The sequence below is a fragment of the Spermophilus citellus genome, assembly GCF_964194105.1.
Source record: "Spermophilus citellus genome assembly, chromosome: 6".
Classification (NCBI taxonomy): Eukaryota; Metazoa; Chordata; class Mammalia; order Rodentia; family Sciuridae; genus Spermophilus; species Spermophilus citellus.
The window spans coordinates 15,739,207-15,767,072 of record NC_138187.1 but is presented as its reverse complement, the minus strand read 5'-3'; the positions used below and the strand labels follow the sequence as shown (position 1 = coordinate 15,767,072).

At 51.6% G+C, this 27,866-nt stretch overlaps 1 protein-coding gene across 6 annotated transcripts; it reads right to left on the bottom strand.

Annotated features, from left to right (window-relative positions):
• Positions 1-482: 482 nt before the first annotated feature.
• On the bottom strand, positions 483-27,866 carry POLR3E (RNA polymerase III subunit E). 6 transcript variants are annotated; one of them, XM_081298347.1, is made up of 21 exons: positions 27,720-27,866; positions 22,837-22,910; positions 21,333-21,383; positions 18,691-18,768; positions 17,878-17,993; positions 17,245-17,327; positions 15,606-15,713; positions 15,195-15,244; positions 14,069-14,188; positions 12,948-13,033; positions 12,568-12,612; positions 12,402-12,493; positions 11,409-11,529; positions 8,330-8,411; positions 6,917-6,976; positions 6,674-6,831; positions 6,203-6,264; positions 5,253-5,779; positions 3,286-3,363; positions 1,555-1,680; positions 483-1,240 (listed from the first exon to the last, which is right to left on the bottom strand). In XM_081298347.1, exons 2-21 carry the CDS (start codon positions 22,870-22,872, stop codon positions 1,184-1,186), a joined length of 2,136 nt encoding a protein of 711 aa, XP_081154473.1. In that variant the 5' UTR covers positions 22,873-22,910; positions 27,720-27,866; the 3' UTR covers positions 483-1,183. The 6 variants fall into 6 exon arrangements, with proteins under 6 accessions (XP_081154473.1, XP_081154468.1, XP_081154469.1 ...); XM_081298342.1 differs by lacking the exon at positions 27,720-27,866 and adding an exon at positions 27,667-27,692; XM_081298343.1 differs by lacking the exon at positions 22,837-22,910 and having other exon boundaries at positions 27,720-27,831.

Sequence of the window (27,866 nt, the reverse complement as noted above, 5' to 3'; positions counted from 1 at the left end):
TATGTTACCAATTTGGGGCAATACATTCCTGATCAATGCCTGATTTATGGCTAAAGTTTTAATTTGTTTCTTGGAAGTAGCAGCATAGATCATTTTAAATCTTTAGAAGGAGCTATATTGTTGTGCAAGATAGATTATGGCAAAAACCTTTATGTAACAAATTTTACATCTTACCCAACTTATTGATTTCTCCCACCATCCTCCAGGTCTATGCTGTCTAGTTACATTTACTACTAGCCACTGGGCATGTAAATTATAGCTAGTCCACACTGAATGTAAAAGGCCAGATTTTGAAGACTTGGGAGAAAAACAATGCAAAACATACTTATTACACCCTGATGTGGCTACTAACATGACTAAGATTTCTGCTGGACAGGGCTGCTCTAAGGGAGTTTGTTCCCTCCCCTCTTTAGTACACTCAATGCTTTGAAAGTTCAGATATTGCCTTCCTGTAACCATCTGAAGACAGCAGCACCATGATGCCAGTTTAGTGTTAGCATTTATTTTAAAAATACACAAAATATAAATCTTTTACATTAAAGTGTGATAACCTCACTTATACATCATTTCATACTTACCTGGTTTGGTTTGCATAAAAAAATGCAAACCTTCAGAGTAGATGAATTTGATTCTAATTTTTGCTGTGGTTTGTGTAAACAGTTGAGACTGCTACATAAAGTAGGTTATTGTAAAGGTACAGTGGCCACAGAAATCCAAGAGTAAAACAATTCAGTTTGGTTTAATGAAATTGGCAGAAGTCTTAGCAGATAGATAACCTAAGACTAAATATTGGCCTCTAGGCATTTTAAGTATTATAAACCTTGAGGTTTTCTTCATCTTGTAAACATAACTTTGACTTTGTTGGCATTAAGTTTAAAAAGGAGAATATAAACCATGATTTTCATCATCCTGCCCATGTCAGTATTACACTCTCTTTATTATGAGAATGAAGTAAAATACATCAGGAATTTCAAACTGTACTGCAAAAAAGGTCCATCCGGCTGGTCTCTGCTGGGAGCGCTCATTTAAGCTGACCATACCCTCTGTCCACTGGACCATGTAGTGCCACAGGCATGAGATGGGCAGTTCCTCTTGCTCTGCATCTTCTGAAGCAAGTCGAGGCTTTACTTCCACCTCTGCCATCCATCCTTGGATTTGTTGGGTCAGTGGTTTCCTACTATTGTCAAGACTGTACTGTCCCTTTAAGGTACCACATGCCACCATAGCTTACACAGCAGTCCTAGGAATAAAAAACCTATGTCCAGTATATCAAAACTTTTATACTTGATTTATGACTAATGGATTGAATACAAACAATAAATTTGCTGCTGCCCAATCTCTCTTTAGGGTCTTGGGCCACCCTTTCCTCAGGGATATTTTAAGATGAAATGAATAAACTGTATACAGTTAACAAATCACAACTCATATGGCCTTGAATATTTAAGACAATAGGTATCAGTAGTATAGGGGGCTAGAGTTGTGGCTCTGTGGTAGAGTGCCTGCCTGGCATGTGTGAGGCCCCAAAGCCTTGGGGTATATACAAAATGGACATACCTTTAGCACTTTATCCACCTCCTGTTTGCTTAGATCTTCTCCACACTCCTGAGTCAACCGAGATTGGATCATGTTCCGGCGTACCCGGTAGTTTTTGGAAAAAATTTCAAGCAAAACCTGTCGATGCTTTAATAGCAAAAAAATGTGTCATGAAAATAGCACCCAAATAAATCATCCCCAAACAAGATACTCAAGATAACAGTCCTTGTTCAGATAACAGTCCTTGTTCAGCACTTCCAGTTAAAAACATTGGTCATCTCTCCAGACCCCAGTCAAGTCACAGGAACAAAAGTGGTGGTAAAGGGACTCAGGATGAGCAGCCGGCATCAAAATTAATGAAACAGGATGCTGGAAAATGCATTCCGCACCAACCCCCTCAAAAGCAGAAAGTTGAAAGATTGAGTCTACCACATTCAGAATTTCCTAAGAACTGTTCTAGTACTCATTATATGATAAATTCAGAGTATACAGAAAGTTGCACTAATGTAAAGAATGCCTAGCATGCACGAGGCACTGGGTTCCATCCTCGGTGCCAAATAAAGACATTGTGTCCACCTAAAACGTAAAAATAAAAAATGATATAAAACGTGTTTGCAAAAAAGGGTAGGATACAGGTTAAAAAAGGTTGAGGTATTTTTCTATTTCAGAATTGTCAAAATTCAATTTCGGGGACAAATTATTTGTTCAGTAGTGGGGTAGTGGCCTAGCTATTCTAAAATTCTAGCTGCTGACTTGAGGGCAAAAGAATATGTGCACTCCCCTGCCCCCTTAATGTGTGAGGTGGAAGCCAAGATTCCAGCAAGACATGGGGAAGAGCCAGTCACCTGGGGAAGCTTCCAGGGAATTACACTCAAAGGTGTGGCCACTAGAATGCATGTGTTAAGATGTGCAGTCACAGCACGTTACTAATCTTGGTCCTACTATGAATGGTAAGTTTTAATCCCATCCATGCCTCTCTATATTTAACACTGCTGACACACATATATACTATATGCATGGGGGTCAGTGTCATCAGGCAGGACAGGAGTCCATGAGCTTTTAATCTTCTGGTTTTTAAATGTGCACTTACCCCTAGGTACAGGTATGAAGACACGAACAGTGTGACTCTACTTTGTGTACAACCAGAAAAATGAAAAACAGCTCATGTGTACTATGAATTGAAATGCATTCTGTCATGTATAAAAGTGTGCACTTACTACTCTGAATCATCACAGAAGAAGTAGGAAAAGCCAGAGGGCAACAATTCTGGCTGAAAGCACAGGCTCACTCACTGAGGCTGCTGCAAGCTGCACACCTCACAGGCTGGGAGACCACAGGGCTCCACCTGGCATCTACCCTCACCCTTCTTGTCAGAGACAGAGAACTTGGTGGGCCTTTGCTCACTGCCTAAATCTTTAAAATTTAGGCATGAATTAAAGAAAACTTCTGGACCTCAGCATCCATGATTCTGTACAGAATACCACTGGAAATTGTGTGGCTGCCAGAGGCCACTAAGGAGCGTGCTCCATCCGTGATTTGCAAGCCTGGGCTGGGTATCACAGTCCCTAGGAAGCTCTGTAGAATAGCTAGGCCACTACCCCACTACTGAACAGAATTGAATCTCTGAAGTGTGTCCTGGGAATCTATGTATTTTTTCCAAAGTTGATTCTGAGGCAGTCAGCCCCCAGGCCAGCATTTGGGATCCACAGGTTGAGGCCCAAACCCCTGGCATGGTAGCAAAGGTCACCTTACCTGATCACTCATGTCTCCAGACTCCCAGAGGGCAAACACCTTCTGCTCATCCGGGGAAGCAGCAGTCTGTGGGGGAAACTGGCCCAGGCCCAAGCATGAGTTGGTCATTCATTTTCCATGGGGACTGTGAGCCCTGCCCACCTCTTTTCTCCCCTACTGGGTGTACCAACCCAGTTCTAGAGAGGTGTGCTCCAGTTCCAGCTCCTGCCTCGCACTGGCTACAGGGCCTGAAGGAGCTTCAGTGAGAGGAGGGTATAGGGCACCAGTGGGACTCCAGTAGGGGTGCCTGGGACAGGGAAGTCAGGTTCTTCTAATCTCCCCCCAGCTTGCCATTAGCTCAACTCTGCTTTAAAGCTCTAGTGTCAACCCTCAGATGTGCCCTGAGAAGTGCCTTTTCCCATGACTTATTAGGGGCTCCCCAAGTTTGCCTTTCAACTACTTCCCACAATGCATGTATGAGTGTGGCTTAGAGGCCTTGCCTGACTGCCAAGCCAGCCATGCCACTTGACAGCATGATCCACAGGAGAACTAGAAAAAGAGCAGCCCAGGCCTGTGGTACCTGGTTGTGTGGGACAGAGAGAAAAGAGCAGTACCAAGGCATTCCTATGTCCCTTCTCCATGAGAGAAGGCTCAGGGACTTATTCAGTGGCCACACGGCTAATAAACAGTAGAACCAAGAGGTGAGTCTTTGAGTCTACTTTTCTCCCTAGGCCTCAGTGCCCTCGTGTAGAAAAGAAAAGGCTGGATGGATCTGAGGCCTCTTCCATCCTGGACAGGCCTATGACAAGATCCTCATGTCAGGATCTCAGTGGGAGGGAGAGCTCCACATAGGTCTCCATTTGCCAGCCCTGCCGAGAGGAAGGAGCACATGGCCAGAGCAGGCCCTGGAGGCAGACACATCCTCATCTCTGTCCACACCTGTGGCCCAGGGCCACCTCACTATCCTTAGGCAGACACCCTGCCCTCACCCCTTGCCTGACGCACAGAGGAAGGCCTACAGAGGCGCAGACCCCCTGCTGGGTGGGAAGAGGCCCCAACCCCAGCGCCTTCTAAAGAAGACCTCACCAAGGAAATGCCCCCTCCAGCAGGGCTGTGTCCCCTGATACAGTCCTGCCAGCCTGGGATCCACAGGGCCTCTTCTTGTCCTCTTTCTATTCCTCATGTACACAGGCGTGTCCCTGGGCTTCATCTATCAGACAAGGCTGCAGGTACTTCTGGCCCTGGCCCTGGCCCCATCAACACTCTCTTTTTGTAGAGAGCTACAGTCCTACCTCACCCTATTTGCTGTTGGAGCTGGGAAATACCTAAGAGACCCATCCCTCGGGTCATAGCAAAGGATAGCAGGCTCCAGCACTGTGCTCCTGTTTCCCCACTGGATGGCCCGTACCACCTACGGAAAGGCCCAGGGTGCAGGTGATTTGCTTCCTTACCCATGATCCTGGTAAGAAATGCCTAAAGCCCAAGAGCTGTGCTGGTCAATGAGCCTCTCCTGGGTAGGGAGGCCACCTTATTCAACTCAGTGGTAGCCGTAAGGACAGACCCACAATACTGAGGTTAGAAGTCAGCTCTCCCACTTCCTGGAGTCAGACGAAGAAGAACCTGAATTTGCAGGGGCCCTGCTGTAGGCCAGACAGCGGTTAGGGCCTTCAGCAATCTTACACAGTCCTTACCAAAGGACTAAAACTTACAAAAACTAACTGCACTGCCCTTTAAATGAGGGCACAGCCTCAAGTCAATTTGCCTGAGTCACACACTGCCATCACCTAGGAGCCAACACTCACACCAAGGATGCCCCCCACCCCACACAGACTCTAAGCAGCTGAGTTCCCCAGGGCAGGCAGGGTGCAGTCCCCTCCCCCGTGAACAGACTTCTCCCCACAGCTCTGTGCTGCCTGCCCAGGGCCCTCCCATGGGGCTGTGGTGGCCTTGTTTTGTTCTCCTGCCCTGGTAGCATAGTCTCTACTTACAGGCACCAGTATCTGCTTGCAGCCAGCGGCCAGCACCGTGTCCTGCAGCATGCGGTCTGAGATGCCACTGAAGAGTGTGTGGCCCGGGGGCAGGCTGGCCAGGTGCAGGTTGAAGAGGCGCTTGAGTTCACTCAGCGTGAGCACAAACTGTCTCTGAAAAGTGGCCTCCACAAAGGCCCTCAGTTCCTGGGCCACAGGGGTACCAGCACAGCCTGGGAGCGGGTGCCCATTAAAGCTGTCCCCGCCTGCTGCCCGCCCAGCAGGCAATCCGTTGGCCAGCCTACTGTTGAGGCTGCCACTGGGTGAAGTGTCCATGGGTTCCTCCTCGTCTTCTGCTTCCTGCTCGTCCTCCTCCTCTCCTTCCTCGCTCAGGGGCTCCTCCTTAATCTGCACACCAGGCAGAACCGTGGATGCCCGCATCTGCTCCTTCCGCCGCTGCAGCTCCCGCTCCAGGAAGGCGTGGTTCTGCTGTGCCTTGGTTTTGGCTACTTGGACCCGCTGGTCCCCAGAGACCAGCCCTGCAGGTCCTACGGGGAGAGGCAGCTTGGTCAGGAAAGCACAAGGCCTGGTAGGGACAGCAGCAGGCGGCCACTTGCTGTCTTCCCCCTACCTTGCTATAGGAAACTCAGCTGCCCCATAGAGAGAAGGAATAGAGGGGGGAAATTAAATTCCCACATTCAGAGACACACAAGAACAGGTCACTTGTGAGTTCCTGCCAGCAGTTCCTCCCATCCCACCCACTGATGACGCAAAGGGGTTAAGTAGGCCTCCAGGACCCAGATGCAGCACAGCCCAGACTACACAGGCCACAGCCCAAGGCTGAGGGGAAGGGAGAGGGCACAGGAAGGGTGAAAACCCTTCCCCGAGACCCAACAACCCTTCTCCAGGCCTGACCTCTGATGCTCTTGGTAGCCCCTCTGAGACCACAGTGCGTGCCCGGCCCCACACACCTGATTGTCCATCTGGCTTCTTTGGCATGGTTTCCTTTACAAGATTATAGACTTTCTCTAATCTGAAAAAAAGAATAAACTATTTTAACTCTGAACCACATCCCATTCCATCTGCCTCACAATAGAAACAAGCCTTCAACATTCTGGTGACAGCACATGTGCAGGGCCCTGTCCCCTGCATACCCCCCAGCCACCCACAAACCCCACATCCAATTGGAGCTCCAGGGCCAGGATGGGGAATGACACCTGGCCCTCTCCTCCCTATGCCGGTCAGAGTGACTTCCTCTCCTCCCCAACCCTTCAGCACACATCAACCCACAAGCAAGGGCTGTGGCTGCACTAGTCCTGTGCTGGAGGATTCTGGGTTAGCCAGCAGCATCTAGCTGCTCAGAGGAGGTGATGGCCTTCACTGCTCAGACCCAGCCAGGCTGTGCTCCTGGAGCACAGGGCCTCCTGCAGCCCGTTGCTTACTTAGCCTGGATGCCTGTCCACAGCATGTGCTGCCGCTGAACCACATCTGGGTGCTTCTTGATGAACTCCCCATCGCAGGGCAGAATGAACTCCCAGCCTTTGTTGATCCTCACTACAGCCATGTGTTCCAGAAAGTCCTTCACATCCTCGGCACAGAGCTGAGGGGGAGCAGGAGGGTGAGGTAGGGCAAACCCCGAGTCCACAACAGGCTCTGGGGCTCAGGTTACTAGGAATGCCACTTACTTTGGTCACTGCTGCCACCTCTTTCCTTACCACCCAACGGCTCTGTGTGAACTTCCACATCTGTGGGAGAGAAAGCAGCATGTCCCAGGGCTTCTCCTCAGAGGCAAGCTGCTCCTAAGACTGTCCCCTAACCTCTGGTGGAGGTCCTGAAGGCCTGGCCAGGGGTACAGTGTGGCTCAGAGCCTGGTGTCAGCCAGGCTGTTTGGCTCCGGGGCCCAACTCTTCTAGCCATGTGCCTTGGGCAGTCATGTCACCTCTGAGCCTGTTCTGTTTTATGAAGGAACCCCAGGGTCCCATTCTCCAGGGCAGGACCACCCCTCCCCACCAAAACCAAAATGCTCCCTGGGCAGGGGCTTTGCCCATCTGGCTCACTGTTGCATCCTAGGACCTCCAAAGTCTTATGAGGACTTGGGGAGGTAACCAGGCTCTGGTGAGCAGCTATGGCCCAGACACTCATAGCAGCCTGTAACCACTTCTGTCTCAGCACCTCTCATGCTCCCTGAACCTCATGATGGTGTGCCTAGGAGAGATGAGGGTGGAGATCCAAGACACAGGGAAAGAACAAGTATCACCTACGATAACTCAGAGCCAACCCGGATCCTCTCCCAAACCCTCCATCTGGCAGCATCTGCATGCCTGTGGGAGTAGACAGGGCAGGTATGGGCAAAGGGCACCTGGGCAGGGGTGAGTGAGCCCAGTGTGAGCCACAATGACTCCCACAGGTAAAAACACGCTACTCAAAGAGCTGGGGACCTCCACTCAGGAAAAAAGTGCAGACACTAAAGGTTCCCTGTGTGACAGGATCTACGTGTGAACATGTGCAAGATCACCACGGGCAGCTCCGAGGGGACAGAGTTTACCAAACTCATGCCAAGGTCTAGGAGGGCAGTGCAGGGTTCAAGGTCTTAAGAAGGATTTAAGCTCTGGATATGGATGGGGCAGGCTGACAAGGTAGCTCTAGAGTCATAAACTCAGGACACACACCATCAAAGCAAAGGCACCAGGACCTTGGAGAAGTTGGGACAATCCCATCCAGAGTCAGCACCGAGAGGGCTGAGGGCCCAGGGTGCCGACTGTCCATTACTCATGACAGCTCAGAAATCTAGTTTGCACCAAGAGTTTGGTCTGTTCATGTCAACAATGGAGGCAAGAGTTTTTAAAACACCACTCAGAAGCTGCTCCTGGGCCAGAACGGAGCCACCTGCAACCCCTCACCTGAGGGACTCAGATTCCTACAAGCACAAGACTCTTAGGAGTCCCAGAGGGAGGAGGAAAAAACAAGAGTCTGGAGTGCCACGGGGATGGCCTCCTCACACACCTGCCTGTGGGGCTACCCGCTGCTGGGGGCAAGGTCCTCTGCCCCTGTCCTCTACCCACACCCCTCCAGGGAGGCCAAGAGCCCCAGGTACTTACAACAAAGTCTCGGCCTCTACAGAGCACCTCGGCTGGCACGCCACTGTGGGGGCTTGATGAGTCCTTGGGATACAGAATGTCACTGCCAAAGCAAGGAGGGGTGGTACATCAGTTCCCACACTTTATTCTAGACTCACCGTCTGGGCCCAGCAGAGCTCCTCAGAGGCTTGGCTCTACGAGCCTGTGTGTGGGAAGCAGCAGGCCACCCTGAGAGGTCGTCTTCTCACCTGCCCTCAACTCACCACTCATGACTGGCCCAGCCCAAGCAGGGGGTCAGAGACAGGCAAGCCTGGGGCCTCGAGGAGCCCAGTACTCTCTGCAGGACCCCAGTTCCATATGTGAAGTGTGTGAGGCACCAGGAAAAAGTGGTGGTGAAGCAGCTAAGAGGCCTCTACCCGCTGCCCAAGTGCACGTTTGTGAACAAGGTCAGAGGAATGTAAGCCTCAGGAGAAAACAGGACCAGGACAAGCACTCCAGAGAACTCAGGGTAATGATCCAGGGCACCTGGGCTCCAGCATCCTGACAGCATGACCCTAATCCTGTCTCCAGGCACAGCCTGTAGCCCAGCACAAACCACCAGCCTGGCCAGCCCTGGCCTGTAGGGCCTCTGCTGGAGGCCGCCCCTCACCCCGCCAATCCTGCTTAACAACTATTGCTCAGCCCTGGGGACCTGGCCTAAGGTGCTGACGGCGGACACCCACAAGGTCTCTACTAAGCATGTACTGGACCAAAGAGTTGGGCACACTCCTCAGGTCTCGGCCTCCAGTGCGCTCAGATTTCTTGATAGTATCTGCTCGGGGGGCACAGCACATGTATGGAGCACCCAGGTAAAGCTGTTTACTTAAGGAAGGTGAGTTTTTACCGCCTCATAGGGACAACAGGGGCATAAGGACAGGGTTTAGAAGGACTGTGGCCCACAGGCCTGTAGGCAGCTGCCTGGGGACGTCAAGTGAGGCTCACAGAGGCACTCTGGGCAAGCAGAACATCAGAAACCCAAGAGTCCCTGTCTTTAAGCCCCAGTGACATGCTTAACTCCAAGGGACAGCACCTCCAGGAGCATGGGCAGTGTGCTAGACAGAGCCCAGGCTGAGTTGTGAAGCTTGAGTTCTGACCCAGTTCTGTGGCTGCTTTGCAAGTCCTTTTGCCTCCCTCTATGGGTCAGGGTCCTCAGGTAATGACCCTTCCTGGCTTTCCTTCACCCATGGCATAAATGCAAACACTTGGTCCCCTTTTATAGGTGATGTGTCATCACAAAGTTCTTCTATAAAGAAAAATTGGGGTAACACAGGAAATAACCAGGCATCTGTTTACCAGCAAAAAGATACCACCATGTGGCTGTTACATGAATATACTTTGCAATTTGCTTAGCCAACCAACCAAAGTACTTTTTGCAATTAAGTACTTTTTGAAAAAACCTGGAACTATTTATATTTTTTCAGATTATTCACCTTAACTCTACACTACTTAAAAAGTGAGTCTCATGCCAGGCACAATGACACATACATGTAATCCCAGCTCCCAGGAGGCTGAGGCAGGAGGACCACAAATTCCAGGCCAGGCTAGTCAACTTAGTGAGACCTTGCTCAAAATAAAGATAAAAGAACTGGGGATGTTATCTCAGGGGTAGAGCACCCCTGGGTTCAACTCCCAGCATGTGTGGGGGGGGACATACATCTTGTATTACACAGTTTTAAGTTACTATCATTCAAGTGTGCATTTACCAGGGTCTGCTATGTGCCAGGCATCATATCAGGCCCTAGGGATATAATAAGGCCTTACTCTTGTGAAGCTAATAGTCTGGTGGAGGAGGCAGCTAGTCTGGTGAAGGAATCACAGGAGAAGGGAAACTATCACAGGCTACTGAGCCACAAATTCAAGACCTATGAATCCAACAGGCTATGTAAAAGAAATCCACACTTTGATGCAGCTTAATGAAACTGCAGAGTGTCAAAATGAAGAGAAATCCTTAAAAGTGGCCAGCAGGAAACAAGGAAACAAGAATTACACTGACAGAGAATCTGTCAATAAAGACTGAAGTCAGAGTGCCATGTAACTGTTTCAAGAAATAGGAGGAAAATAATGACCAAACTGGAATCCTACGCAGCATTAAAAATATCCTTCAAGAAAATAAGTGAAACGGACATTTCCAGATAAGATGGAAACCACTTATTTGCAGACCTGCATTAAAGGAAATGCTTGGGCATTCTTCAGGCAGAGGAACTCACACCAGAGAGCAACACAGATGTCTACAGCAAGGATGAACAAACTCAACAAACATGTGAATAGCTCTAAAGTCGGGCACAGTGATGTACACCTGTGATCCCAGCAACTTGGGAGGCTGAGACAAAATAATTAATTGCAAGTTTGAGGCCAGTCTCAGCAACTTAGTAAGACACTGTCTCAAAATAAAAGGTAAAAGGGGCTAGAGAAGGAGCTCCAGTGATACAGCACCCCTGCGTTCAATCTCCAGTACCAGAAAACACAAACTGGATAAGGTGGAGTCTTCTGAGGCTTAAAATATACAGAGAATTAAAATACATAAATACTGGGCTGGGGATGTGGCTCAAGCGGTAGCGCGCTGGCCTGGCATGCGTGCGGCCCAGGTTCGATCCTCAGCACCACATACCAACAAAGATGTTGTGTCCGCCCAGAACTAAAAAATAAATATTAAAAATTCTCTCTCTCACTCTCTCTCTCTCCCCCCCTCTCACTCTCTCTTTAAAAAAAAAAAAAAAAAAACAAATACTGCAGCATGAGTCAGGAAAATGAATATAAAATATTCTAAATTCTTAGAAAAGGGTGAAAAGCAACAACTAATGCACAACTGTAACAAGTCACGAAAGCAAGCTGCAAACTGTAAGGCAGCAAATAAAAGTGTTAGGAGAATAACTTCCACATTAACAGGAATAAATGGAAATGTAAAAAAGAATCCAGTAGAAATTAGGAATGTATATAAAATGTAATGCAGGTAGGATAAACAAAAAGCACCCCTGTACCTTTAAACCCCAAATATGAGCAGTTACATTCAGTTTAAAGGGATGGAATGCTCCCTCCCAGCGAGAGACCGCAGGTGCCTTACCTCTTCACCACCCAGTTTCCTTGGACTAACATCGCCACCTTCTGGATGCCACGCAGAACAGCCACAGAATCCACAGAGGGGCCAAGGAGGCTCATCAAGTTGGCAAAAGGCATGACCTTCACTGAGGTGAATGCAGGCGTCTCATTAGACAAGGGGAGAGGGGCCTGGCCCTACCCCTCTCCCCCAAGCATCTGCATAGCATCAAGCTCACATAACACCCCCTGAACATGAGAAATAACAATGGTATCGACAACAGCAATAGCTGGCATTCACTGGATGCTTGCCATGTGCTGGGGACCATGCATCTCTGCACCCTTGCAAGGACTCTCTGAGGAAGTGCCCACTGAGGAAGACCTGGGAGCACCTGTCACTACTCAGCCCAGAAAGGATTCAAGACTCAACCAGGATCACTAGACTGGAAGTGGCAGAGCCAGGTAGGATCCCACAGGTAGGATCTGTGCCTTAATCCCTGTGTTCTGCTGACCCCCGCGTGAGCATGGGGCAAGGCCGGGGAAGGTCAGAGTCCTCTGCAGAAGACTGGGAATCTGGCAGGGAGCTCCCCCCTCCACTCAGGCGGAGAAGGGCCTGGGTGAGTACAGGTGGCCAGTGCCTGCTGTGCAGCCTGGTGAGGGCGCCAAGGAAGTACAGGCGGAAGCCAGGCACTATGCAAATGCCCCGAGTCCATGGCCATGCAAGCCTCTGTGCTAAGCCCTTTAGAGGCTCACCAGCCCCAGAACCCCCACTAGTCTCTATAGATGATCTATGGTTCAGAAGGTCAGTGACCTGCCCAGGCTGCCTAGCAGGGGAGCGGAGAGGATGGCCTGGAGCCCATGTGAGGGAGCTGCTGCACCACTGTGGATGCTACTTATCTAGCCAGGGACAGGTCTGCAAAGCTGGAAAGGCTCTGGGAGGCGGGGCCTTTGGCCTGCCCCTGGGTATTCAGTCTGTCCAACAGCAGGCCTGCGGGCCCCTGGGAGACAGGGTGGCACCCACCGTTCTTCATCAAGATCTTGATTTGGTCAGCCAGGGGCAGTGTGCGCAGCTGGGCCATGGACAGGACATTGCTGGGGGCCACAGGCTTGTCTCTGTTGAAAAGGGAGGTGAGGGGTTAAAGGAGGTAGGTGGGGGAAGGGAGGGAGGGCAACTCGCCCCTACTCACTTCTCCTCCTCCTGGCTGGGTGGCATCAGCATCATGAGGTATTCGCTGTGGGAAGAGGGTAGGTATCAGAGGCTCTGTGGGCTTTGTCCCTGCCACAACCCTGCCTCTGAGCACAGGCTGCAGCTAGACTGAAGCCCCCCTGGCCGCAGCCCAGGGCAGAGGGCAGAGCAGAGGCCTAGCCCCCCAGCACCTCGGCTCACAGGCCACTAGCTCCACAGAGAGTGGAGATCACCTCTTCTCAGGCCACCTCTCCGGCCATCTCCAGGGACAATGGGCCCCTCTCCCACCCTTCCCCTATAGAGGATGGCTGCAGCCCCCAGGGAGGACCTGCACTGGAGGGACCCTCCCTGGCTCCTGTGCCAGCTTCCAGCCAGTCCCACCTGGGTGACTTGACGAGCTCCGTGTTCTCCACCCCGCTGGAGCCCTGGCACAGCAGGTACTGGCGCTCGTGCTCCGAGCGGCTGTCCTATTGAGGGAGGACAGGGCAGGGCAGGGCTCAGCCGGTGCTCAGGCCTGGACTCCCCAGGCCCCACCCCTGTATCACCTCCCATGCCAGCCCCTGCTGTCCTGCTTCAAGACTAACCACAGGACCGTATGCAGCCTCCTGAGCACAGCACCCAAGGCCTCTGTGTTGTGGCCTCAATCGCCTTCCCTCCTGGCTTTATGGCCTGCCAGCTCCAGCACCTGGCCTCAGTGCTGGTCTATAAAGTAGGAACACCACCAACAATGACTGAGATGGTAGCTAACATTCACTGAGCTCCTGTTATATGCTAGGCTCTGTTCCAATGGCTATACACATGTAACTCAACTCCTCTGCAAAGTAACTCCACAGCTTTTTTACCAGTACTATTTTACAGGTAAGCAGGAGGCTCAGAGAGATGGAGGCTCAGAGAGTCTATGTAACTTGCTCAGGTCACACAGGAAATCAGCAGAGTCTGATTTATCAGGAAGTCTGACCCTAAGGCTCTGTTAATCCAAATCTTTTCCAAGAAGGTTCCAAAGAAATGTTGCTCCTCCACACAAATACACTGGGGAGCTCTAACCCTGCATCTCTGGAGCTTTAAATTATTCAATTGTTTCCCTCACTCAACACACAGCTTCAAGGACGTGATGAAACCCAGTACAATACAAATCCCTCTGGGCAGGTACTATGAACCAGTGGGCATTCGGCAGATGGCAGCCTCCAGAGCTGCACCAAGTGAAGCACCTGGCCCGCCATCAGGATCTGTGGTACGTGAAAAACACATGACCAAACTCCAGCCCTAATGTGAGCCCAGCAAGACTCCAAGCTCCAGGAGACCCCAGGGGACCAAAACCCCCCAACCAGACACAGCAGGCTGGCTGGCATCTCCACCTCCTGCTCCTCTGGGGCATGAATGTTACCAAGGAGACATGACAAAACTTGAAATAAGTGAAAACTGAGACAACAGGCGCTGATGGAGGCCACTCCAACACTTTTGGGTCCAGGACCCTCCTCCCAGGACCCCAGACCAGGACTCACCCTCAGGCCATGGTAGTGCAGGTGGACCCAGGGCTCCTCTGCGTGCTTCTTCTGCAGGAACTCATAGGACTGGACTCGGCGCTGGCGGGCCTGCTCGGACTCCGGCCGGGAGAATCGTACCTGGAAGTGGGATGGGGAAAGGTCACACCCTCAGACCTGCAACCCTCCCTGGGCCCCGTCCCAACCCTCGACAGTAAGCCAGAAAATGCCACAGCAACAAGATTTCCACTCCCACCTCCCCTTCATTTCCTGTCACCAGCCCCTGTGAAATTCAGTTCCAACTAGGTCCCTCTGTGATCCACCAACCCCAGCTGGGGAGCAGCCTTCTCGGCTTCTGTGGCCTGCTGGGGGTGGTGGCTGGATTATAGCCCTGGGGTATGAAGCATGCCTCATCAGATCAGGGCCACAAGTCCCAGGTAGGGCAGGGAGTTTTCTGAGTTACTGAGGACAGAGGAGCGCCCAGTGACCTGAGCACCACCCCCTGGCAGCTCAGTGCCCCAGTCCTCAGCAGCTCCAGCCAGAGCCATGTGCAGGCTGCACCACCATCTGTGCAGCACTTTCCTTATAATACTCGCCTTAACCCACACACACTGAACTGGGGGGCTCTTTAGAAGATTCTTTTGTTTTTTTTCCCCAGGTGCTGGGCACCCGGGGCTCACCCTCATTGGCTGCCTCCCTCCCAGGGCCTTGTGCATGCAAGGAAAGCACTCTACCAACTGAACTATATCCCCATCCCCTGGGGGGCACTTTATAAGCCACCCGTGGAAGGCGAATATTCTAAAATCTTTAAAAGTCAGGAATAAGTACTGGGAAGGCAACAGTTCACCTATGCACCACTGGAAGAACAAAACCACAAAGATAATGAACTCAGTGTGGGGTCACTGGTCCTGGGCTCAGGTAATTCCTGCCAAGCTCCAGGACCCCATCTCTTTCATGAACAGGGCTGTCATCCTTTGACAGTGTAAGAGGTCATGTTACTCCCTCCAGGCAGCCCAGGGAGGAGGCTCAAGAGGTGGGGTGCTCTGCACCTGGTACACCCCAGAGACGGGCGAGTCCCTGGCTCAGACACTCCACCCTGCTGTCTTGCCTGCCAGGCTGCTCCCTTCTGCCTGGGGCCAGAACTCACCGTGATCTGCTTAACATCTTCTTCTGCCTCATCCTGTGAAGAGTCCCCAGCTGCAAGAGAAGCAATCCCTGCCTTGCAGCCTCTACTAGAGCTGCTCCTTGCCCCAACTCGACCCTAGACCCCAGCCACAGGGGTCCCAACCAGGGGTCCCCAGCCAGGTGCCTGGGAACTCTCCTGCAGATGCTGATCTATTGACATTTCACCTGGAGGCACTTCTGCCCCCAGGGGACACTTAGCAAGATGTGGAGACATTTTTGGTTGTCCTGATTTGTGGGGTGCTGCCATTAGCACCTAGTGGGCATAGGCCTGGGTACTGCTCAGCATATTATAATCTGACCCCCTGAATACACTTTTCCATATCTAAATCATAGAGTCATGGGCAAAAAGCAGGGCTGGGCACCCGGGGCTCACCCTCATTGGCTGCCTCCCTCTCGCGGTGCTTGGCGTCTGCCTTATCCAGGTAGGAAAAGCTGGGCCGCAGCTGTAGGATGCCATGTAAAGGGGTCAGGTGGAGCTCACCTGGCAGAGGAAGAAGGGTTTAAACCTGCCTTTAGGGAATGAAGCTGCCACACCCAGCTTGGCTCAAGGGAGTCATCAAGTCCCCTGAAAGTAAAGGCCCACTACCAAACTGCCTCCCACTCCTCCAGCCTGCAATCCTGGAGTCTTGTGATGGCCAAGCCAGGGGCCATTCCCAACTCCACCTGATTCTAGTGGATAGCAAGTGACACCCAGGCCAGGACATGAGACTAAACACCTCTGCTCACAGCCACTTCTTTCAGGCCCACTCCTGGCCCTTCCTACCCCTCAATCCCTGCCCCCGCCCATCCCCACTCCTCTCCCACACAGCTTGCTCCAGCCACCCCAAGCACCTCATCCTTTTCCCCTCCAAGTCTTTGCCAAACCACCTGGCCACCCATCCCCACCACCTGTATTTCTTCTCTACCTCAACATCCCACCTCTTCCTGTCAAAATCCCACCCATTCGTGAGGAGTCTGTTTAGTGTCAGTGTGGCTGGAGAGGTGGCCCTGCCCGGGCCAATGGCAGGGCCTGTGTGATCTCTGACCAAGGCTACAACTTTTCCTTCCAGTTAAGGATTGTGGCCCTAAACAACTATGGCCCCGAGACACGGTTCTAAACAGAAGCCTAGAGTTCCCTGACACTACTTCTGTCTGATTCTAATCATTTTGTTTCTTCAGTTTTCAAATTAGTTTCATTGGCTTTGTAGACTAATAAAGCATTTTTTTTTTTTTGCTTTACTGAGCTATGACTCACATGCCATACAATTCACCCATTTAAAGTTTATAATTCAAAGTACGTTAATATATTCATGGAGTTCTATAACTAGAACCACAATCAATTTTAGAACATTTTTATCACCCCAAAAAGAACTAGTCAATCCCCACTTCACTGTCCCCTCAGCTGCTGGAAACCAAGAATTCACTCTCTATCGCTGTGGATTTGCTTGCTCTAGACACTTCGTATAAACGGGATTATACATTGTGGTCCCCTGAACGTGGCTTCTTCCACTGAGCTTTAGTTCTCATGCCATGTAAAGGGGTCAGGTGGAGGCCACAAACTCCATGTGGCAGCACTCCTTTCCTTCATATGGCCAAAGAGCAGTCCACTCTAGTGTATTCTGTTTATCCACGCATCAGCTGATGGAGCCTTGGGTTGTTTCTATTTTGGGCTATCATGAAGAAAGCGCCCGTGAACATCTGTGGACACATCTTTCTTTGTGTAGACATGCTTTTGTCTCAAGTAGATGCTGCCTCAGAGTGGAATTGTGCTTAAAGACAAATTCCACCACCTGTCACCAGAGTTATGCTCTGCTGCCCATGTACATGTGTCCCAGAAGGAAAATGCCTTTGGAGCCCCAGTCCTATCAGTCTCCAGAGCTGGTGCTTTCCAGTGTCCTGACCACTGTAGTTTGTTTTTTCCATGTTGCCAGGTCCCTGCAGGGCCTAATGTTCAGGGAGGCAGGAGCTGGACATGAGACTGTGTAAGGTCCCCCTGCCCCAGCCCTTCCCTCCCTCCCTCCCTCCCCAGGTACCTTGCCTGTAGAGCGCAGCTGCATAGCGGGATGTGTTACTGGTGGTCTGGGAGGAGCAGAAGGTCTGCTTGTCCATCAGTTTCCTGGGACACAGGGAACCAGTGTCAAGGGGAAGGAAGCTCCAGAGAGCCAGGAACTGGTGGTGGGCACCAGACTCCAGACACTTTCTGAAATGCACCAGCTAGGAATCCAGGCCAAAGGCAGCTTCTGACCACCTCAGGAGGGGAGCCAGGGAATAAGAAAACAGGCAGCCTTGTTTGCAGATCAAGAGAGTGGTGGGCAGGCCCTCCCTGGGCCAGCTTCCCATGCAGCCCAGGAAGAACTTGGAGAGAAGAGCTAGCTCAGGAGGGGAGGGTCTAAGACAGGCCCAGCCCCACAAAAGCAGGGATACTGGTGGGGAGCCCAGGGAGGGAACCAGTGGGATTATTTTTTAGTTGTAGTTGAATACAGTATCTTTATTTTATTTATTTATGTTTATGTGGTGCTGAGGCTCGAACCCAGGGCCTCACACATGCAAGGCGAGCGCTTTACCACTGAGTCACAACCCGAGCCCCGGGATTATTTTTGAAGCCTTTTAAAGGCTCCTATTTGATCTCAGTGGGGCTTGAAGGGCTTAGGGACCTGGGGACTCACGAGGAGTACGTGCTGGTCTCGTCGGCACAGGCACCATCCACATTCAGAGCAATCTGCTCCCCTTTGCTGCGGCAATAGTTGGGATTCAGGGTGTCGATGGCCATCTCAAGCTCTACCTGGAGGTACCAAACAACTGTGAGGACCCCAAGGCACAACTTCCCAAGGGACACCTCAATTCAGTCCCTGCCCAGAATTGAGACTGTCCCTCCCCAAGGGCACCTGGGTTTCCATCCACACCAGGGGCCACAAACCCAAATACCAACTGAAATGTCAAAGTGGCTTTTCATGAGCAGCAAGGTAGTTCATGCGGTTCTGTCTGTCCCCGTACACACCCCCTCCACTTCCAAACACCAGAATCAGGTGCCAACATTTTAAAAATTGAAAGATTTCTCATAAACATCCGTCTCCAGGATGAGGGGGTCCTGGACAGCATCTCTGTGTGACCAGGGGGGCTAGAGCTGCAGCTGGCTGAGAGCATGCTTCTCCTTGTCCCCACCGCCTCATCCCTTCTGGGCACTAGATCTCCTCAGATGGGGCCTGCTTCACACATACTGCCCCCCACCCGCTGCAGCCCGCCTGGGACCCTGCGTTTACACAGGCTCTCCTTCTCCAGTTCACCTGGAGCCTCACTCCTCCTGAACCGTCCACTCCCTTCTGGAAACCCTCCCTCCCTCAGCTTTCCAGGTCCTGCAGCTGCCGTTCTCTCAAGCCTCCAAGTGCTCGCTTCCAGTCCCCAAAGGCCCTGTCTCCTTGGTTTTGTCAGCTCCCCTCAGACACCCCCACCAGTCCCATTCCCCCACAGGACAGTCCCACCTTTTGCTGCTTGGGCTTGATCTTGGCTGAGAGATGTGGAATGTCATCATAGGTCATCGAGGCTGGACGCACAGGGTACTGGGGAGGGGAAGGGAGCCATCAGTCCACCCTGCCCAGCCCAACCAAAGCTGGGCTTCAGGAGCTCTGGTCAGAATATGCAGTCAGCCCCAAGCTCACCCCAAGCAGAGACCAGAGTACCCAGGGCCCCATGCACCCTCCCACGAGGTTCCGCGGCCTCTGCCTGCAGGCCCATTCCACTGGCTCCTCCCAGCCTCCTTCCCAAGGACAAGTTTATGATGCCTGAGACTTGTGAGGGATGTGCCTAGGCTTGTGGAACTCAAGCAGGTGCCCTGCAGACTCCAGCAACCCACAGAACAGAGGAGGGGAGAGTAAGGGACCAAGGTCTAACTACCAGCTTACAGGCCATCCAGGCGAGAAGGACAAGCAAGATGAAACCACAAGGAAGCAAAGAGGCAAAGAAGGCTGGCCAAGGGCTCCTCAGGCCAGGACCGGGCTCAAGATCCACGCTCCCATCCTCTCTCCTTTTGCATATGAACTTCCCACACACACTGCTGGGGGTGGGGGGTGCGATACACGACCACAGACGGACCCCACGCACTCCTGTGTGGAGTTATCTTCATGTAACTGGCTCACACTGGAAGTGTGTACCGATTACATGGGGACACCTTTCCCCATCCATCCTCGCAGACATACTTTCCCTTTCTCGCTCCCCTGCAGTGGCCACTGGTGGACGAGCCAGAGATTGGACCCATCCTCACAAACTCTAGCCTTCAGTGCCTAACACCAGGACAGTCTCCTCGGTGAGCCTGGTGGAGACGCAGCAGCATGTAGCATGAACTCCACCCTCTGGGGACCAGTTCAGGCCAGCTGCATTCTAACCAAGGAAATGGTCATTTCCTAAAAACTCACTTAACAGCCATACGGTGACTCCTCCTGCTTCTGGGCTGGAGCAGGCAGCTTGGCAGAACAGCCTGGAGCACAGCTGGCCTTGACAAAGCCCTCAAGAAGGGCCATCCTGGGACAGCCCTGCCCACCACAGCCTGCTCAAGAGCAATATGGGGGTGAAAGCACTAAAATGACCAACACACTTCTTTCTTTCTTTCTTTCTTGGTACTGGGGGTTGAACTTAAGGGCACTTAACCACTGAGCCAGACCTCCAACCCTTTTTTGTATTTTATTTAGAGGCAAGTTCTCACTGAGTCGCTAGGGGCCTCCCTAACTTGCTAAGGCTGGCTTTGAACTCCTGATCCCTCCGGAGCCACTGGGATTACAGGCATGAACCACTATACTCATTGACCGATGCAGTACTACCACATGACCCCATCATTCTGCCCAAGGGAAATGAAAACATCCACACCAAAATGTGTACCCAGATGTTCACAGGAGCATAATTCAGGATAGCCAAAAGTGAACGAGCCAAATGGCCGTCAACTGAGGAATGCATAAACAGACCAGTTCATCCAGACGATGGAGTATCACTGAGCCACAAGAATGAAGTACTGACACTCGCCACAACATGGGAGAACCCTAGGTTCTAGGTGGGAGAACCCTAGGTGAAAGAGACCAGGCCCAAAAGGCCCCACATGCAAGATTCCATCTATATGGAATGTCCAGAACAGGGAAATCTATAGGGAAAGAAAGCTAATGGTTGCCTAGAATAGCAGGTAGGAATGGGAGTGGGGGCTTCTGAGAACTGCTGATGGTGAGGGGCTTCTTATGGAGAGACCAAAATGTATGAAAATAGATTGTGGCGCTGACTGCCGCACCGTGCCCTTACATGGGGAAGTGCATGTATCTCAACACAGTTATAAAAATATATCCACCATGACAGGGTTATTGAAAAATGACATTAGTTAACTTGATAAAAAGTGCTTTAAATGGTGCTGGTATACAGTAAATGCTTAATAGGTGTTAGCCCCTGGAAGCTCATAGCCTGGCAGGGAGGCCTGGGGGCAGGGCTAACACCTGGCAGGACTGAAGCCGGCATGCCCTGAAGCTGCTCCTGAAGCCCCTGGGAGCCCTCAAAGAGCAGCAGCAGTCACCGTAGTGCCAGCTCCAAGCCAGGCAGCATCCTGAGCATTTTATTTATTCATTTTTAATATTTAGTTTTTAGTTGGACACAATTTATTTTTTATTTTTTATTTTTACGTGGTGCTGAGGTTTGAACCCAGGGCCTCGCACGTGCTAGGCAAGCGCTCTGCCGCTGAACCACAACCCCAGCCCCCCTGAGCATTTTAATATGGATTCATCCGATCCTCAAGGACCCTATGAGGCGGTGTCATTCCTATCACCACTTTGTAGGTGAGGAAACTGAGGCACAGAGAGATTAAGGAATTTGCCCAAGGGCCGGAAGCTAAGCCCTGACTGAAATGGGTCATGATCCAGAGGGTCTGACCCTGAGCCCCGGCTTTGATCCCTGTTCAGCTGTGCCTTCCACGTGCTGTCGTTTCCCCATCTTTGAAAGAGACCAACCCTAACCCACCCAAAGTAATGAAAGGAACCAACTTTCCTCACCCCACATGCTGAGGAGCCTCAGCCAGGTGAGGTGCTCAGGCCTCGCCCACTCACAGCCACTCCACCAGCACCTGCTCTCCCCCTTTACCTTCAAGTTCCGTAATTACCTGAAACAGATAGAGCTTCTCTGCCAGACTTTTGGCCAAGTACACGTCGATCTGGAAACAAGGGGGAAGACTTAACAGGACACAGAACAGGTGCTGCCCACCCCAGGCATGTGCTCTATGAACTTCAGTCAGGGGATGGCTCAGCGAGGCAGTTTGGGGGAGGAGGAAAAAGTTAAGGTCATGATAAAAACACAGGAAACCAAACTGGTTATATCCAGGACTCACTCCTAACAGCCCCCAGAGGATGGGGACAAAAGCTCACCTGGTCCCTACACTCAAGTTCACTCTAACCACAGTTCCTGGGGCTGCCTGGATCAGGATGCTTCCTAGAGCAAAGCTTTCTAAGAGATGGGCAGGGGAAGGGTTTAGACATGCCCTATTTCCTCTCTGTGCCTCCCCACTCCCTCTCCTGGATTGGTCTGTCACCCCGTTTTTAAGGTAGTGTGCAAGGCTCTCCCTGACCCATCGGGCTTCTCTTTCTTCCTAACAGTAACCACCACTACGCCATATGGCAGCAGTTTCCCACTCTGCTTCCCAGCTCTCACATGAACTGTGTTCTCCCCGACCCCTGGACCTTTGCACACACTCTTCTTTCCATCTAACACCCTTCAGGCTTGCCTCCTGAGCCTCAACCATTCATTCACCCTGGAGGATCCAAGAGTCACCACCTGTGCAGAAGCATACCAGGGCCCCTTGGTGCCAAGTGAGCTGCCCCTGTCCTCAAAGATATCACCAATCACCCTGCTCTAACTCTGGTTCCTGCAGTATAGCTGCAGCTTAAATGCACTCAAATAGTTCAAAAACTTGGCAGCAGCCCCCAAACAAGGAAGAACTACTCTTCATATCCAGGAGCCTTCTCCTGTCCCTGCCCTTCAGACTGGAAGCCAGGTTCCAGACATACACTGGGAGGTCAGGGGCAGATGCAGGTACTTTTTGCCTTCTGCTTTCAAAGGTCCACGGCCTGGGTGAAGCAATTCCAAAGGGTAAGTGCTCATAAACAACTTTCTCTTCCTGTGCCAGTTCTGGAGCCTGCCTCCCAGGCTGCATCCTGAGACTCCTTCCTCGTCTGACTCGCCCACAGCCTCTAAGCTTCCAGGGACTGCGACTATTATGTCACAGCCCCTGGCACACAGTGGATCTAATGAACAACTGCTGAGTGACTGAATCTGGTAAGCTCAGGAAGGCAGGGCTGCCCTGTCCATTCATTCACTCAACAAATAGTCGCTGGGTATCCATTAAGTGCCAGGTACTACTGTACTTGGCTTTGCAGACGAAGTGGTAAGCAGGCAAAAAGCAAATGAACTTAAGTCCAGGGGTGGTCAGGCAAGGCCTCTGGTAAGGTGGTGCCAGATCAGGGTTACCAGAGTGGCTATGCTGATGTCTGGCTGCAGCAAGGATCAGGGGTCCCTAGACACCAACAGGTCCTAGATTGGCCTGAGGACATATGGAAGGAACTCTGCCCTACTAGCTGCAGCCCCAGCAGAGGGTAAACAGCAGTAGTTACCTCTTGAACAACTGGGTCATCCTCTTCATTGGCCATACTAGGGGAGAGCCAGCTGTGCAGTCCTTGGACTCGATCTGCAAAGGAGCGCAAGAGACCAGGCCAGTCAGCCAGTCATTCAACCAACATTTCTGGAGCGCCTCTTCCTTCCTCCACAGGCCCTGCACCCAGAGGGAGGAATCCACAACAAACACTGACCCTCCAACTGCGTTTACAAAAAAAGAAAAATAGAATCAAGCAATGGGTACAAGCAAACAGACCCCAATCAACACACGCTGGCTGCGCCTGAGAAAAGATCTGGTCGTGTGGGCTTCCTGACTACTTGCGACAAACCCAGCCAGCCCGGAGGACGGAGGCTGGCTGGCCCACTCCCTGCACATGCTGTTCACTCACACTCAGTGCAACAACCCTGGGAGGCGGCCTGATGGTCCCTAATTTACAATCAAGAGACTGAACTCAGAGACATTTTGCATGTGTTTGCCTCAAGTCACAGTTAGATGACAGACTTCAAATCCAGGCCTTTGGCCTTCAGGTGACAGTTATGAGAAAGGGATTTCTGTGGAAGGCAAGGCCTCCCTGCTGGCGCAGGAGCATAGGGGCTGGGCTTGAGGGACAGAAGGATCCCGACAAGCCATGACAGGAAAGGGCAAGAGGAGGAATTCCAGATGAGGGAAACGCTACAGCCAGGACCTGGAGAAAGGGAAGCTGCAGGCCAAGGCGGAGGGGAGGAGCCAGGCCACCCTTCCTGCCCAGACCTCAGCAGCTCTACTTGAACTATTTTATGTTTAAAGGGGCAAAACACCTTCACCCAGGACTCAATGTCACCTATGTCCCTTCCTTCTCCAGGCTCCATCTGATCATCTTACTTATTATAACTCCACATTCCAAACTCGAGACTGCTCAGGCGGACAGTGGCCTCATCTTTGCCATTTCTCTTCTCATCCTCCACAGTACACCCTGGAGTTCTATCTTCACAGGATGGCCAGAATCGGCCACTCCTCTGCCACTTCTCCAGTCTAACCAGCTCCAGACAGGCCCCTGGCTGGGCTCCCGTTTCCACCCTGTCCCCGTACAAGCTGCTTGACCCCAGGGCCAATCACACTTTAGTAAGCCATCTCAGGTCATGTCACTCCACACAAAAGCAGTCAAGGTGCCCCACCTCCCTCAGAGCCAGTCGGTTTCATTCCCTGGGCCTCACCAGGCCTCAGCCCCTTCACCTCTAAGGCCTCACCTCCCACCAGCCTCCGGCCTCCTCTTCTCTCAACCCACCTCTGGCTTCAGTGACTGCTCTACCAGCTAACCCCTTCCCAGCTCCCTCCTTCACTTGGGTTTTTCTCCATTATCACCTCACCTTTAAGACCGCCTGCCCGCCCCACCCCCACAATTCCCCACTCTGCTCTGCCTTTCTCCATAGCACTATCACCATGGGACAGCTCACACTCTGTATCTGTCCCACTGACACAGGCAAGCAGAGACAGTCTATCTGTCCCTTGCTATATCCCCAGTGCCTGGCACACAGCAGGCATGCAATTCCTATTTGTTATCTGAAAAAATGGACCACATGGAAGCCACGTCACAGGGAGCTACAAAAGGGCTTTGAGCAAAGAAATATCTGAAGCAGGAAAGTCAGACTGAAAGGAACCAGGCCATCATCAGAAGATGGAGGGCTGGGGGGAAACAAGAGCATAAAACTGACAGCTTAAGGCACCTGCTTCAGCGCAGGCATGGAGGGGAGCCCCCACCCTGCCCCCACCCCAGTGGCACTGGCACAGACATACCTGTGTCCTGCACCCACCTTCTCTGTGGCTGACTCTGTGGACAACTAAGATTGGGGACTTCTATGTGGGCAAGGCAACAGATCACATGCACTAAGGGTGCAGCTTGGGAGGTTTCCAAGATGGCAATCATTCTTTCACAGCTATTATTTTGCCCTAGGGGCTTCCTCCAGTCCTGAGATCTGCCCAGAAGGATGAGGTGCCCTCTCAGCTGGAGAGCTGGCACTCCTCGCTCTGAATGATTGGTTCCTGCAAAGGCTGTCGCCTCCCTTCAGCCTCCCAGACAACATGATCCAACTCAGTGGCATTCAAAGTTTTCAGCCCAAGACCCACAGTAAGAAATCTGATTCATACCAATGACCCAGAACATACACACAATTACATAACTGAAGCAAGTTTCACATAATTGTCCCTACTATGTGATGCAATAATGTTTTCTACTCTTGTTCATTCAAAATAAAAATGCGACGGGCTGGGGCTGTAGCTCAGTGGTAAAGTGCCTGCCTAGCACATGGGAGGCACTGGGTGAAGCCCCAGCTTGCTCATTTTATTAGCTACAACCACCACTACAATCACAAAAAATAAATAAATAAATAAATAAATAAAATAAACAAAAAAGTAAAGGTACTGTGTCAATCTACAATGAAAAAAATTTTTTGATTAAAAAATAAAATGCAAGCAACAATCTACCTAAGGTCATTTTACATCTCAGTAATAAATCTTGACCTACAATTAAACTGACTTTGGAGGGGGGTACTCTCCACTGAGCTTTTTAAAATTTTATTTAAATTTTTTAAATTTTAAATTTTTATTTGTTTTCACTTTTTTTTTTTTAAGATATATATGGACACAATACCTTTATGTATTTTTATGTGATGCTGAGGATCGAACCCAGTGCCTCACACATGCTAGGCAGGTGCTCTACCACTGAGCTACAATTCCAGCCCCTTGTTTTTATTTTTAAACAAGGTCTCACAAAGTTGCCCAAGCCTGCCTCAAACTTGAGATCCTCCTGCCTCAGCCTCCCTAGTACCTGGGATAATAACTGTGTGTCACCTCACCTGGCTTTGACCTGCAATTTCAAAAGACAGACCTAACAAGTTTCCCTATGGCCTTCCTCTCTTACCTCTGGTTTTCCCAGCAACTGCTAATCCTGGAAATAAGTAAATCATTCCCCTGCTCAAAACTCTTCAACTTTCACATAAAGTAAAATTCAAACTCCTTTCCTTGGCCCCATAAGGCCCTACATTATCTTGTTTCTGTCTCCCTCTAACCACCTGCACTTGGCCTAGGGGCTACTTGCTGGGTCTCCAACAGGTGAAGCCCCAGCTTGCTCATTTTATTAGCTACAACCACCACTACAATCAGCCTCCTCCTCCTCCAGAGCTGGAGATGCTCTGACCAGCCTACCTTTAAAATGCCTCCCCCAATCCCTTTCCAGGTAAGACAACCCTGTGATTTATTTTCTGAGTGGCTCTTTAACCTGGAACTTTTTGCTTAGGTGTTGACTGTCTTCTTAGGATATAAATTCCATAAAGGTCTCTCAATACTTCAGTTTCCTCAACCATAAAATGGAGATAATAATTATACTGACTTCATCAAGTTGTTATGGGGATGGTTGCTTTTTTTTTTTTTTTAAGATAAATAAAGACATGTTGTTTATCTATTTTTCCATGTGGTGGTAAGGATCGAACCTAGTGTCTTATCCATGCTAGGCAAGTGCTCTCCACTGAGCTACAGCCCCAGCCCGGAATGAGTACTTTTTTCTTTATTTTTTAATTCACTACTGTTCTCCTGATACCTAAAACAGTGCCTAGCACCAAGTAGACACATAATTTAGTACCTCTCCCCCCCAAAAAAATTACATTTAATCTTCTCATCAGCCTTGTAAATCAAAATGTTATCATTCCCAATTTAGAAGAGAGAAAACGAGGGTCAGAGAGTAATCTGTCCAAGGTCACAGTGCCAGAAAGCAGTGTGATCAAGGCAGAAACTCGGGTCTGATGGCAAAGATCCTCATTCATAACTACTGTGCTGCTCATATCTATGATAAAAGGCAGTATGGTATAGTGGGTAAGAGGTTAGACTCCGGAGTGGAACTGTGCAGGTTCAAATCCCACCTCTGCACCCCACCGTCGGTGGCCTACCGTGAATTGCCTCACCTAGGTATCCTTTCCTATTTTCATCCCTAAAGCCAAAACCAGGAAAGTACCAATCGCCACTGGACTCTGCGGCCACGATTAAATAGTGTAAATGGTACCTATGGGAAGGTTTGTTATTACGTGGCAACATGTTTTCTTTCAATATAAGGAGGTAGGAGTCTTAGCCACAAATGAAGCCCTGCAAGCAGGAGCGACACCCTTCTTACCCTTTTAGCCCTCACCGCAAACTACGAGGCAGGAATTACTATTATCCCCATTTCACAGATGACTGCTTAGATCCCTTCTTTGCGCCCTCAAGCCCAACGATTCTATTGCGGACATACCAAAGCACCTGAGTTACTGACAGCCCACCGACTGAACTGTCAGCCCGAGTCCGCAGCCCCGCGCTGCTCTCGGGAAACACCAAACGGGAGCGGGAGCCTGCACAAATGAATGAGGCACTCCGGGCCCGGCCCGGCCCGGCCCGGCGGGGGCTGGTGGGGTTCGGATGCGAGGGGCCCGGGCACTCTCCCCCTGCCCATCAGAGCGGCCGCCGGCTGGACACAGCGTCCGCGGTTTCGCCCAGCTCGCGGGTGGTCGGGCCCCTTCCTCACGCCCACCACGCCGCCGCCGCCGCCGCCGCCACGAGCAGCCACGCCGGGACGCGGCTGCCCTCGGACAGGTGCTCCTCCCGCAGGAGGCCCGGGCGGGGCAGAGCGGCCGGACCCTGAGTCACGGCCGCCAGCCTGGGCCGCCGCCTCCCAGACCCCGAGGCCGGGCGAGAGGTCGGGGTCCGCGGGCGGCCGGGGTCCACCCGGCGTGCTGCCCGCCCTTCCCACCAGAGTCCCGGTGGGCCCCCAGCCCCTCGGCGCGGCGCCGGCTTCCCCGGCCTACTCGGGAACCCAGCACAGGCCCACCTTGTATGCGGCGGCCTGAGCCCGAGCCCCGGCGAAGACAATTCGAGACTCACCTCTCCGCCGGGGCCGCGCGCGGACGGCGGCAACCGCCCAGGTATCCGCGGGCTGCAGAGGCGGCGGCGGCCGGGCTCTCGGGTCAGGCAGCGGCCATGTTGCTGGTGGAGAAACTCCGGTGGACACGTGGGGGAAGCTGGGCCGCC

Bases quoted from the DNA above. Each gene is read 5' to 3' on its own strand.
- POLR3E (XM_081298347.1), bottom strand. From the start codon at position 22,872: ATGGCCAATGAAGAGGATGACCCAGTTGTTCAAGAG. The intron at 21,384-22,836 runs GTAACTACTGCT...CCTTGTTTCCAG, and splicing joins ATGACCCAGTTGTTCAAGAG to ATCGACGTGTACTTGGCCAA. The intron at 18,769-21,332 runs GTAATTACGGAA...TCCCCTCCCCAG, and splicing joins AGAAGCTCTATCTGTTTCAG to TACCCTGTGCGTCCAGCCTC.